The sequence below is a fragment of the Crocodylus porosus genome, unplaced genomic scaffold (genome assembly GCF_001723895.1).
Source record: "Crocodylus porosus isolate Cpor-Errol unplaced genomic scaffold, CroPor_comp1, whole genome shotgun sequence".
In the NCBI taxonomy this organism is placed as follows: domain Eukaryota; kingdom Metazoa; phylum Chordata; order Crocodylia; family Crocodylidae; genus Crocodylus; species Crocodylus porosus.
Genome location: NW_017728947.1, coordinates 53899426 through 53913087, shown reverse-complemented (window position 1 = coordinate 53913087; position 13662 = coordinate 53899426). Strand labels below are relative to the sequence as shown.

Genomic DNA, 13662 nt, shown 5'->3' with positions numbered 1-13662 from the left:
GAACGTCTGTTCACCAGAGCGCCCCATGGGATGACAAGGTCAAATGGTCACAAACTTCTCCAAGACTGTTTCAGGCTGGACATAAGGAAGATCTTCTTTATAGTCTGAGTCCCCAAGGCCTGGAACAGACTGCCATCAGAGGTAGTTCCAGCCCTAATATCTATGAAATCCATGAAATCTATTAAATCAAATCTCTGTGGATAAAATACGAATCATTCTGAAAAATAGTTATTTTCATGACCTAAACCTTTTCAGAAGAGCCTTTTAACAAGCCTAAGTGTACTCCCCAATCTTAACTTCACAAGTAGCCCTGCTCCCAGGAGACCTCTCAGTGAGTTTTCACCTCCTCTTCATCTTCCATGACATACTCTAACAAGTTGACAAACCCATTTCAGTATCCAGAAAATATTCAGTCTCTCCTCATATCATGCAGTATCCAGAAAATGTTTATGCAATGAACTGAGAGATGTTTTGAACAGAAGGAAAAATGCACTGTAAGGTTAAGATAAGCCTAACATAAGTATCACTTCAAATAGTTATCAGAACCAAGCTTGTAAACTAATTTTGGAGTCAAGACTCATAAAGCTTTCCTTGATTTTAAGGCCTTAAATGACTCACTGCATAACTATCACCTTAAACACATTAAGAGAAATAGCAGGCTTTAAGGGAGACCCTTGGACTTTTTGTAGCCCTGACAAACTTAAAATGGGTACTTATTGCTGGAATGGTCTTAGAATCCCAGCTGTTTACTGCATATTAAAAATTACAAGTGACTTCTCACCTGCTGCTCATTTCCAGAGATTTCATGCTCAAGGGCTTCATGCTTGCGTAGCTGGGATAGCACACCACTCAGGTCTTTTGCAATGTCATCTGGGATGCTCTTGGTCTTCTCCTAGCAAGGAAGGAGTTAATGACCCTTTTGTTAATTTATGCTTCAAGGCAAAACCCCAGGGATTCATTTCTGCCAGCTTCTCACTCAGTATGGCACCTGACTTTCTTTTGCTATAGGGAAAATAGTGGGTAATATATTATGAAATACAGGGGATTGATTCTTTACTCATACCAGTGCATATAAGGTGTAATTTCATTGAAGTTAATGGAATTTCACTTAAGTAATTGAATGGAGAATAGATCAGCCCATAAACCAGAAAAGTCCCATTGCCTTGCACATGCAGGAAACTATGTGGCATTATCTCTAATTCACATCTAAGGAGATGCCTTTTTGATGGAAAGTGCTCTCTCCAACGCATTAAAAGCTAACACTAAAGATGAAGTTGTAAAACTGAAGCAGTTAACAACATGATTGTTCTGGCTTGGTTTGAAGGCCTAGAGGTTATGTTAATGTCATGTTATGTGCGACAACATTATTATGTTCAGGCTTTGAAGGAGGAAGAGAATTTTTAGCACTTCTAGTGGAAATACAGTCTTTAAATGTCAGAAATCTGAAGGGTGAGTCTGCTAGAGACCCGCCAGGGTAAGGCAAAAAATGGGAAACCTACTTCACAGCTCTTTCCCCCCAGTTTTTACCTCAATATGGGTGAGGGCATCTGTCAGGTCTTGGTAACACTTGTGAATCTTTTCAGCCTCCTGAAGTTGTTTGACCCGTACTCTGGTCATTTCCAGTAGCTCTTCCCAGGAATTCCTACAGTGGGGGATGGAGAGAGGAAGCATGAAAATATAGGAACAAATAGAGGAAAAATAAAAAAGACCTCTCTATTTAAACTTTTGCCCTTGCCATTGTAGCAGGCTCACCTTTCAGAGCTTGGGTTGAACTCCAGGCTTGAGATCCTGCTGTTTTGATTGGTGGAGCCCATCCACCAATCAGGAGGCAGCAGGAGAAATATAGTCATACCCCTTTCCTGAGGGGAGGGGGAGAAGAGGTCTCTGGGACCTGATTGAAGACTGTAAACTGTCAGGTCTGGAGGACTGCAGGGGCGGAGCCCTGGAGCTGCGTGCCCAGCACGAGGGGCAGATGCAGCGAAGAGAGAAGAGAGAAGAGCGGGGCTTAGAAGAGCTGAGGAGAGCTGCTGAGCAGGGTGAAGCAGTAGCCCAAGAAGGGCCCCTGAAGACTTCTGTCACTGGAGAGTGTGGCACGGCTCCAGCAGCTAGGCTCTCAGTGCACAGTACAGTGCATGGTGTTCAGACCCTGTGAGCTGCATGAGGTGGCTCGGGTCTGCAACCTTTGGCGTGTGGCCAGAGACACAGTGCACAGGCTGGTGCATGGAGCAGGATCTTTGGAGCCCCTGGGGCAGCTCGGGTCTACAATCCCCAGAATGAGGCTGGGAGCTCAGTGCAGGAGGTGCTGCGTGGAGGGTGAGAGACCCTGGGAGGTGCTTGAGGTGGCTCAGGTCTACAGCTGCTGATACAGGGCAGCAGCTAAGTGCAGATGCTGCTGCCCAGAGGGTCTGGGAGCAGACTGAGCCCCGGTGCTGCATAAGGCTGTCCAGGCCTCCAACCCCTAGCACAAGGCCAAGTGCCCACCACACACAGCGGTGCATGCCAGGACGGTGGCAGAAAAACCCAGTGGGGAACAGAGCTGGAGAACAAGAGACAACCCTTCCGGACTGTGGAGTAGTAAGTTACCCTGGAGAGAGGGTCCCCACAGGGGAGGGACCCCCCAAGGGTTGTGAAGGGGCACCACCTGAGCCACTCCTGGGTGATAGCGGGGGAGCTTAGGACTCTTTGGGGTCTTCCTCTCCTTTTTCTCCCAACCTATCTCCTTTCCCGTAGTGGTACCTTGGGAGTGGGGCCCCTGCCCTGGAGGCTAGTCAGGTAGTCTAAGGACTGCTGATTATATTTGTGAACTGTGCCTTACAGTTTATGTGAATAATTTGAAGTAATAGTTTATATGTGAATAGAGTTATACGGTTGCCCAATCGGTATTCTTTAATGGTTTTGTTGTAATAAAAAATCTGTATATAGTTAAGTAACTGATTGACTGGACCCGACTTCATAGGGGACAGAGGCGGTGGCTGGGCTGTTGTGTCCCTCTACAGCACACTGCCCTGCCAATAATTCCCTCAACTGGAGAGGCAAGTGCAAACCTGTGTACACCCAGGCTACACCACCATTCTTTCTGGAGGCAGTTTCCTTACAGGCAACAAGGGTTTGCTCTTACGGAGTCAATCCTAATACAACTATTGATACAGTCCAATGGATTCTATTCAGTGCATGAAGAGGTGGGATAAGTACACTGGTAGCAGCAGAAAGGCAGTGAATAGAAAAGAAAGACCTTGTTTACCACCTTGGATGCATTATATTTCTGTGAGCAATTATTCATAATGTGTGGTAGGATGATTGAAATGGAAGTGTTTAGGATCCATTTCACCACTCAGAGTATCAGATTTCCATTTTCTGCACTGTATTTTAGCTTGGGTGTGGGAGACGTGAATGAGATGTACTTGGATTCTGGTGCTCTGCCCCATCTCATGTGGGCCATAGTAAACCAAAGGAGAGTGAAAATACAAATTTGAGCAGGAGAAGAAGAGCATAAAAGCTAAACTTAGAAATATAAGAGAGAGAGTCATATGAATTAAAAGGAAGAGCTAGCAAGCATACATGGACGAATGAAGGTACTCCAGGGCTAGGGACAAGACATTACACATAAACCGATTTAAGTGATCAGCAGGGATCCTGGTTTTCTCTGATTAAAAATTGCAAAATCTCTGATTAAAAACCCAGATTCCATAATAAAAATGAAAGGCCCGTCACAGCCCCTCCCAGTGGTGCTGGTGCCCCACACTCCCCCCCAGTCTCAACAGTCCTCCTGATGCCCCTCACAACAGCCCCCCAGACATGCAGACACACATACTGACACCCACCCCAGCAGGTAAGTGTGTGTGTGTGGGGAAGGGGCAGACCAGGGCGGGGGAAGGGAAGGTGCTGGGGGGCTAGATCAAGGGAGGGGGTAGTGTGCCACTGTGCCCACTCCCAGGAGCAGAGCCAGGGGTGCCACACACATGCTGGCACTCTGTGTGCCACACACATGCTGGCCGGCCTGACAGGCAGTTCACACACGGAGGCCGCCATTGCAACTCTACCACTGCACCCTGTGCTACCATCCCATGGCCACCTAAATGGCTTTGTGGGCAAGTGGCGCAGGGCAGGGCAGCAGCAATATGATGGTAACTACAGTGTATGGGCCACATATGTGTTTCCCAGCTGGGGGGTGGGAAACAGGGGGCTTGCATGCAGCGGCATGCCCAGCAACCAGCTGCACAGCTCAGCAGTGGTGTGGGGGTGGTGGCGGCTGCATGCAGGATGGGGGGGCTTTGTGGGTGAGCACTGCTACCACAGAGCCATGCCCTTTACCCCTGGATCCTAGAGGTAAGTGGGACCTGGGGTCTGTGGGGCAGGGCTGGGGAAGATGGTTGGGGGCTGAGGGAGCAGGGGGTGCTGCCAGCCCCAGGCAGCACACTGCAGCTGGGAGAAGGCCAGAGGGGACGGGGGGGGGGGGGCAGAGGTGCCCCTCTGTGGGGGGGCTTTGCGGGCAAGTGATACAGGGTGCAGTGTGGTGGTGCCTGCCATGTGCAGGCTGCACACATGCTGCCCAGCCAGCTGCCTGAGGGAGGGGGAGAGGGAGGCTGTCATGCAGCCGGAGCACAGCTCCATGGCCGGCTCTTCAGCCATGGTGAGGGATGGGGGTGCGGGGGTGGGACAGGAGCTTGGGCTTGCACATGGCGGCTGCTGCCACATACCTGGAGGCCTGGGATGGTGGTGACGGCCGCTGCCTCCAAAACCTCCTGCTGCTGCTGCAGAGCTGTGCCTGGCGTGGGGTGGTGGGGGTGGCTGCATACCACCCGGCCACCACCACACTGCTGATGCTGCCTGGCAGCCAGCTGCTCAGCTCCAGGCATGACTCGGTAGTGGCAGCGGGAGGTTTTGGAGGCAGTGGCCGTCACCACCATCATGGGCCTCCAGGTAAGTGGCAGTGGCCTCTGCGTGCAAACCCAAGCCCCTGCACCCCCATCCCTCACCACAGCTGCACAGTCAGCCACGGAGCTGTGCTCTGACCTCATGCCAGCCCCCTCCCTCAGGCAGCCAGCTGGGTGGCATATATGCGGCCTGCACATGACAGGCACCACCATACTGTGTCCCGTATCACTTGCCAGCAAAGCTCACCCACAGGGCGACACCTCTGCCCCATCACTGGCCCTGGCTCCCACTTACCTCCATGCCACACGAGCAAAGGGCTAGTGTGAGCCTGAGCCTGGCCTTGGCTACCTCAGAGGCTCAGGCCCCACCCTCGCCCCTCTCTCCCCTCTGCCGGCAATTGTCAGCCTGCAAGAGCTCTGTGCAAAAGTGGAGAATCTGTGGATTTCTCTGCTAAAAAGAGAAATCTGCATTTTCTCTGATAAAAACAGGGAATCTGTGGTTTTCTCCATTCTTCCCTGGGAAACAGAAAACCTGGATCCCTGGTGATCAGAAACTAGTTTAAACCTGTGACAGAACAGATGTTCAGTGCACATAAACCAGTTTGAAAATGGCTGAGACTGGTTGGAGATAAACTTGCTTGAATGTAGTATCGGATTTAAGTGACCTGGGTAGGGCTTTCTGGCCCCTCCCCTCTGCTCCCTGACTGAAGCCATCCCTATTCCTCCTCCTCCTCCTGTCCTTGTCCTCTCTGCCTTACAGACACCTCTCAGCATTACCTAGCGGACCACATGCTGGCTATGGTCTGTGCAGTGGAAGACGGGACAAAGAGAATCAACAGGTAGCTGGTAATGTCCCTATGTTATTTTCTTAATGGGCTGGTAAACACTGCGTTAGGCCTGATAAACACTGTTATCAATTCCCTGTTGGGCTGGTCAGAAGTGTGGGAACCCCTCCCCAATCAAAGCATCCTGCCATAGCCTGGCTATGCCCTCCCTCAGCTCAGCACAGTGTAAGGGCGTGCCCCTCCACCAGTTTCTAGCCTGAGCCACTGCATATGCCTGCATGTCTGGGCAGTTACAAAGTGATTTAGCCTAGCCAGGTTAGACTAACCTGCAAAGATTAAGTCAATTCAGACTCAGGCTTTTTGAATGTCTGTCCCTAGCCCAGGAAAGAAGGACTTATAATTTAGGATGCTAAAAAAAAGTCTTTGGGCCACTAAGAAGTAGTGTAACTGCTTAAACTACAGTCACGACGATGGAGTTTCCAATAATCAGCAGTGAAATAATTAGCAATGGTTACATTTAAATAATCACCATTAACTGTTCACTGAACTAAAAGAGGACAGCTCAGAGATTTCAGGTATATTAAACTTAGCTGCCAGATTCAGGAAAACTTCATTATATCTGCTAATGTTTTCCAGGTTTTCTTTCTAACAGCAACAACCTACGTCTGAACTGTAGCTGGGCTGAAGCCCTTTTCTACCATATTGGTGTCATAAAGGGGCTTTGGGTGTAACTTAGAATTTAGTGCCTTTTATTTTTAATGACAGCTAAAATTTTGGAAAAAGGTAATGCCATTTTGGCATGCCAGCCTGCTTCAACTGAATCCAACCACAGGTTACCCAACACAGTCCATCCTATTCTACCCCTCAGTGACTCTCCCCACAAACCCGACAGATTTCAAATTCATGGAGTACAAATGTTGATGACGTAATTAACCTCCCAGCAGTACAATTAACTGAAAGTATGGAAAATGGCATAGGAAACTTACCTACTCTGCTACATACAAGTTCATGGCCTACTGCGTGAGCTGCCTGATCAGCAAGTTGATATAATTTGAATTATTCATTTTAAAAAAATACGTTCTGTGTCCCATGCCACTGACAAAGTTGCCATTGACACCTGTTTCAGAACAAGACACCTTTCCTTTTCTGGTCCTTACTGCTGAACATTTATAAATCAATGAATTTGGTGCCTGTATCTTAAACTTCTCCCTCTTTCCTCCCCCTAGGGCAGGACAGACAGACAATTAAAGGATATAAGCAGGGCTAGTCTCTTACCGTAGTTCTTTCTGTTTCTGCCGGATCTCTCTGGATTCAGAGTACCCATGCTCCAACAAGCAGTTCTCTGCTAACTGCTGGCAAGCTGCAACTCTGTTGGCAGCTGTTGCCAGCTGGTGCCGAAAAGTATCAAATTTGGCACAAAGATCCTTGCCAAGGAGGAATGAAAAAGAAATATCAAACTCTCTTTGGGTTGCTACTAGTGCTTATCAATACCTGCTCAGCCATCTCTTGATCACATTCTAAAAGAAGGCAATAGGCTAGTGACAGAGTGGCAGAAACCATAGAGAAAGTAAGTCTACATTTTATTCTATAGGGTCCACAGTTTATCTATAAAAAAAAATAATGTGCTGGCTCTGTGATGCTTACAGAGGGTGAGAGCATAATCCATATGATAAGGGCAATCCGAAATAGAAAATAAATGGACATCCGATTAAACATATTCCAAATGCTGTATGAAACTGAACAAGTTTAAGCTTAAATTCTTAAATAGTATACACCTGCAGGGCAAATGTAAAAGTTCATTTGGGAGTACAGTTTCAATCAGTCCCACTTCCATTTTTGTGGACACAATATTTCACCAGTCAAAGTCAGAAGAAAATGAACTGAGGCTGCTTTAAGCAGCCCACTCCAGACAAGCTTGTCAGCCCTCTAGGACCTTGCTGAATCATCCACCCAGCATGCTAGTGTTTTGGAAACCAAAGTCTTGCCCTCTCAAAGCCCTCCCACCAGTTTGCTTCAACTCTCTTCTAAATGATCAAAAATTTCCTTTTGCTCCCTTCTTCCCTGAAACCTACTGCCCCTTCTTTCTAACAGGGGATCATCCATAGCAGCCAGCCATTTTGTACTATCCCTGCTCTGCTATAGTAGCTGGGTGTGTTAAACAACACTGCCAACCTTTTCCACCCAATAATTCTATTTCACTTTCTAAATTATCTTACATTTTTCCTTCAGTTGCTCATTTACATGTTTCTTGTTCAGTATTTATTCCATACTTAAACACCTTAATCCTTCACCATCCTTTTTATTCCCATCTCCCAAGCATTCATATCTATTTCTTATACTGTCTTCAGAGTCCTAATCATCAATGTCATAGTTTTCATATAGTCAGACTCCATGTCATGTATGTTTGCTGTACTAAAATAAGTAAACTTTCAAGGCTTCCTACTGAAACTCACCAGGACATGTTCATAGTCACTGCCATAGTCATCAGAGCTAGCCACTTGCTTCTGCTGACTGATCCAGTCCTGTAGGTCCTCATGCTCCCTCAGGAACTCATGCAGGACAAGAGTCTCATTCAGCTTCTTCCTTCTGTTTAGAGGGAGGGGGAGGAAGAAAGTGGAAGATACATATCCAGATCACTTTTCACAAGGATCAGCACTCTGCAGGATACAAATCTGGAAAGAATCCATTTTTTTGGAAACTGACACTGCAGTATATACAGAGGTAATTAGAATGTGATCCAAAGCCCAGTGATGCCAACGGAAAGATTTCCTAGCGACTTCAATAGGCTTTGGATCAGACCCGAGATTCACTGGGGGACCCAGATTGGGTATTTAGTCAAAACCATTATTTCTCTAGTCCAGCGGTTCCCAACCTTGGGTCACAACCTAAATGACGTCATGGGGGCAATGGCAGTGCTGCTGCACATAAAAGACGCAGCATGCCGTATGCCAGGAGCTCCCCTGGCTCCGGACCACCTCTGCCACCGTTGTTGCACTCTGCTCCCAGCAGCAGATCATGGCAAAAAAAGGTTGGGAACCACTGCTCTAGCCCATACCTTGCTGTAGCCTTCTCCTGCAGGTCCTGGAACTTTGAGAGAACCTGCTCTTGTGGAGCATCAACCTCATCAAACTGGATGAAGCCTGGGAGAAGATGTGCTTCGGCTGTTTCAACCAGCTCATTCCTCATATTCTGGTAAACTCTGATCTCGTGTTCCAGTGCCTGAGGGCAAGAAGAAAATTACCTGAGTACCAAGAGGGAAGTGAGTTATATGAAATCCACAGGCAGTCGATGTTGGCAGCAGTCTGAGTGATAATCAGAAAGGCACCGAAAGAGAAGGCTCAACCTTTCTTAAAGACCACACTGCCTCTCCTGACACAAATGTTCTGAATTAATGTTTTTCATAACTTTTACCTTTATTCAAACAATGTAGACCAGTGGTTCCCAACCTTTTTAGACTGCGGACTGGCAAACTCGACCAGCATACTGCAGACCGGAAGTGACCAGCATACTGTGGACTGGCAGCCAACCCCTTTTTATACTGAGTATAAAAAACAGATACTGTTCTGTTTATACCGAGCATAAAAAAGGGTTGGCTGCTGGTCTGCGGTATGTCGGTCACTTCTGGACTTCTGGTCTGGCACCCAACCCTCCTGCAGACTGGCAACCATTAGTGGCTTGGTACCAGGCCGCATCCCAGGGGTTGGGAACCTCTGATGTAGACAAACAAAGGCACTAGAGAGATCTGTTACATTGCTGGAAAGGAAAAGTATTCCCAGAACAATGATTTAGACATATTTTTAACACTGGGGCTATAATAAATATGACAGAGTAGAACTGATTCTGAGCTCAGAGAAATAAGATACTTTATTCCTCCATGATCCACCCCCCAGTTAAGCCTTCTTTGGGAACCTTTACACATGCAGAGAGGCTGCTCTGATGTGCTTTAATTACCATGCTCCAGCAGACTCCACCATCATGTGTATCAGTGTCCCCACACTGAAAAATAGTGGCAGGGACACTTTAACTACAGCTTGTTTTATAAACTTTAGTTAAAGTGCCCCCATCACTATTTTTCAGCATGGGCGCACTGATACATGTGATACTCCAGGTGCTTTAATTAGAGTGGCTGTCAGAGCTGCTCTGATTAAAGCATGCCACCCTTTCGCCCCCGCACTCCCAGAGCTTGTCTATAATCACCCGTTATTTCCATTCTAACAAATCCATCCTAGATGAAGATACACCAGTTTCAAATTATGGCAACTAACTAGGAGGGACCACTGTGGATTAGGACTACATTTCTGAAGAATTTTAATGTGGGTGATGACACTGAGTTACCTTGTGTTTCTTGAGAAGTTTCAGTGTTGCAGCTTCATCTTTACCATAGTCCCCACTGGTTACAAATGGAAGCTTCTCTGCTACCCAAGTTTCCAAGTCTGAAGTATGCATTAAAAACTAACAAAAGGAAGAGGAATTAATTTTACTCGTGTGATATGGTTACTGTCACTCCTTCAATTTGACAAAATCTGACCACAGATTGCACTACAATATCAGTGGGTGGAGACATATTAAAGCATAAGTCCCAAAGAAATCCAGCACCAGATGACCTGCAAAGTTTTCACAGATTCTAGTGAAAGGTTTCCGATGTTCATATTTTAAACATTTGCCTTCAAAACATGGCCCCACTTTAGCTTGGCCTGGGATGTCCAATCCAAGTCCCTCTGAACCAGTTCAGCCCCAGTTTGGTGCTGCGTGAAGTCATTTCCAGTGAAGCAATGAGTATGGGGAACATATGTATCTCATATGCACCACATGAGTAAAAGCCGGATCCTCACCCAAATGATTTTAAATTAAAGCTCTTCATTGACTTCATTAGCCTAGGATCAAGATTCTGTTCCCCTTTCTTATCCAGCAGTTGGTTTAGAAGGCCTATAGCTGCTGCCCAGCAGCTGCAGATAGGGGATTGTGATTTAGCTCTCTACCCCAGCCGTCCATGCATTACTTCAGGTTCATGCAATGATGCAACTATCAACCCAAATGGTTTGGGATCTTAAACAGGTTCACTTTTTACTTAAAGCTTATCCAGTCAGCGTTTGGCCTGAAACAGACTAATTGGAATCACTTTACTGTAATTCATACCTGCTGGAAGCCAACAGTGTGCTGTAGCTGCTTCATCCTCTCCTCACATGACTTCTCCAGCTCCATCCAGCTGGTGACAAGCTCCTGGCATTTCTCTAGTATTATCTGAGATGAAGGGTGCTTGCATTCAGCCATAGTTTTTCCTTTGTGAAGGACTCTATGAACGTGCTGCTTGTGAGCATTCACTTCTGCCTGCAATTCCTGGGGAGTGGAAGAGTGGGAGATTAAAAAAAAGCATGGCCAGGGTGGCATACAATTATGCAAAGGAAGGATGCGAGAAATGAGAGATTAGGGAGATTAGATATATGGGTCCACTGTTTAAATCTCCACAAAATGAGTTGCTTCTGTTATAACCTGCTCAAATGACACATTCTGCTGCCAATGGAAAAAGAGCCAGTACATTAGTCTAGCTCATTGACCTGATGCTGTCTGCCAAATCCCAGGTAGGAAGAATGAGGGCTAAAAGATACCTGTGGAAAAACAAAACAGCTAAAAAGAAGCAGATTCCACAGAAATCTGTATTGTGCAATCCAGTTAGATTGATTTGTCCAAAGAATTTTGTATCAGTGATAGCAAAATGCACCAATGTAAGCATTTTAAATTAAAATAATTGATTTCCTCAAAGCACAATGATAACATTATTTCTGGAAGAACAGATGCTTCCTATAGTTTCAACAGAAATATCATATTCCCTTGAAGGTCATCTATCTATCTGGAATGCCCCTGAAAACCATCTGGGAACTACAGCCGGTGTAGAACTTCCTGATGGGAGCGGGCTGCCAAAAGCACACAGCTCCAGTCTGCACGGGCTCCAACAGCTTTCTGAGTGTAATTTAAGCTGCTGGTTTGGACCTATAAGGTCCTAAATATTCAGGGCCCTAAGTACCTAAGGGACTGCCTTCTCTTTTATGCCCCATGACAATCCCCAAGATCAGCTGAAAGCAACCTCCTGCAAGTACCACCAGTATGCCAAGTTTGCTTGGCAAAAACATGCAGAAAATCTTTTTCAGCAGTCGCTCTTCATGTCTGGAACTCCCTCCCTCTTGAGGCCTGCAAAGCCTGAGCTTGGACATCTTTCAGAAGTGCTGTAAAACCTTCTTACTTGGGCAGGTGATTAGCAAACAAAGCTGGGTTGAAATATTGTTTACGGGACTTCTCTTATGTTGATATTCTGCCTCCCTTTAAAGTTGTTTTGTTGTCTTGTTACTCTCCTGTTTTATATAAGTTATTCTGTCCTTTTATTGGAAACTGCCCTGAACCTTTGTTGGGAAGGGTGGTGTATAAATCATATAAATAAATAAAATAAATACATAAATAAATAACTACATCTGGATTCTAAGCACATATGAAGCTACTGGAATAAACTCAGACAGTACCAAATGGCTAATGTTGGGATCACACTGCAGTGAGAATTTGGCTTTATAGACATTTTTCTCCTTCAGTTTGTAAGGCTCTTCTCCAACTCAATCCTGGGAGGCAATGGGAAATATATAACTGTAGGGTTTTAGGTGTTAGGCAAGTAGATTCTCTGACGTATACTTTGTTCTCATCATACCCAGAGTAACATAAAAGAAGTACCTTATGTTTTTGCAATAGGCTTTGACTCGCATCCAAGGATTTGCCACATTTAGTGGATTTGGCAATGGCCAGTCGTTCTTTGATCCAGTTCATCTCCATGTCATGGTAATGGTAGAACTGGTACAGATCCACTGTTGCCTGCAGCAGCTGATGCCTCTCATTAAGAGGCACCTGCAAGGACTCGAATCTGAGGATGAGATGTTAAAATGAATTGTTATCCACAACCAACTAAAGGAAACAGCTATGATCTTACAGTGCAGATTGTGAAAGGCTGGACAGTCTTTGGGAGACTAAATTCCCAAGGTTGGTACTATCTCTATCTGCACAAACAGTAACCCTTCTCTGTAGGGCAGCTCTTGGCAAGTATGTAGCGAGTAGGCCTGTGCGAATAGGCAACTATTCAATTTGGAGTCGGCCGATTCAGATTCGTCTGATTTGATTTGGAGATCCATATTGCTTTTCTGATTCGATTTGGCCAAATTGATTTGGAAAAGATTCAGAGGAGAGTCGGTGATTCGGCCATAGGGTATAATGGGGAATCAATGAAATATCGCTGAGTGGTTGCTGGTTACCCTTAAGGTGGCACCAGTCGCCCATGATTATTATGCCTACCTCATTGTTACTCATTGTTATTTCTCCCAGAATTAACCAAACAGATCATCCAGATACTGGCTGAGTAGTATGGACTCCTTCACACTGAAGTAAAAGATATCTGGGCTCCAGAAGCCAGATCTAGTAGAACACTGTGAAGAGAGCTGCTCCACGGTACAGGCCCAGGGGATTTGGAATTCATGCAACTAAGCTGCCTACTACTGTCTGGGCCCAGATTTTTCTAGAGTCTCAGAATTGCTGGATGACAAAATATGAATCTTGCTTGGCTCTTGGGTTTTAGGACTAGAGTCTGTTCCTTAAGGAGGAACATAATGTGAGGCAAGTTCCTCAATGTAGTTGCTTACTGGAGCACACAACATGGTGCTGCTCTCAAAGGGCACCCACCCTGCAGGACCTGGGAATCCCTGTCTCTAGCACACATCCGGGATGCATGCCAGTTTGTACAGCAAGATTCTAAATAACTTCAAAAAAAAATATTGCTTCCTGCATGGAGGTCTAGGGAGGGAGGCAATAGCTCCACCCATGACTGGACCACGGGGATAGAGGGCTATACCCTATACAGGAGGGATCGTGTTGACAAAAGGGGCAGGGGTGTAGCTCTCTATGTGAAGGAAAGCTACATGTCCCTGCAAGCTGATGTTGGCGACCGGCATGGACAGCTAGAGACCCTCTGGGTA

The 13662-nt window shown here is 46.3% G+C and overlaps 1 protein-coding gene across 1 annotated transcript in view; it reads right to left on the bottom strand.

The window, feature by feature from the left end:
* SPTBN5 (spectrin beta, non-erythrocytic 5) overlaps positions 1-13662 on the bottom strand; it is a 151274-nt gene that overhangs the window by 91438 nt on the left and 46174 nt on the right. Inside the window, exons 24-31 of the mRNA XM_019551043.1 lie at positions 12374-12560; positions 10796-10996; positions 9995-10111; positions 8715-8878; positions 8113-8245; positions 6935-7083; positions 1528-1642; positions 782-892 (exon numbers count right to left, since the gene is read on the bottom strand). Of these exons, the coding sequence (XP_019406588.1) occupies positions 782-892; positions 1528-1642; positions 6935-7083; positions 8113-8245; positions 8715-8878; positions 9995-10111; positions 10796-10996; positions 12374-12560 (1177 nt within the window). The remainder of the gene's footprint in view (positions 1-781; positions 893-1527; positions 1643-6934; positions 7084-8112; positions 8246-8714; positions 8879-9994; positions 10112-10795; positions 10997-12373; positions 12561-13662) is intronic.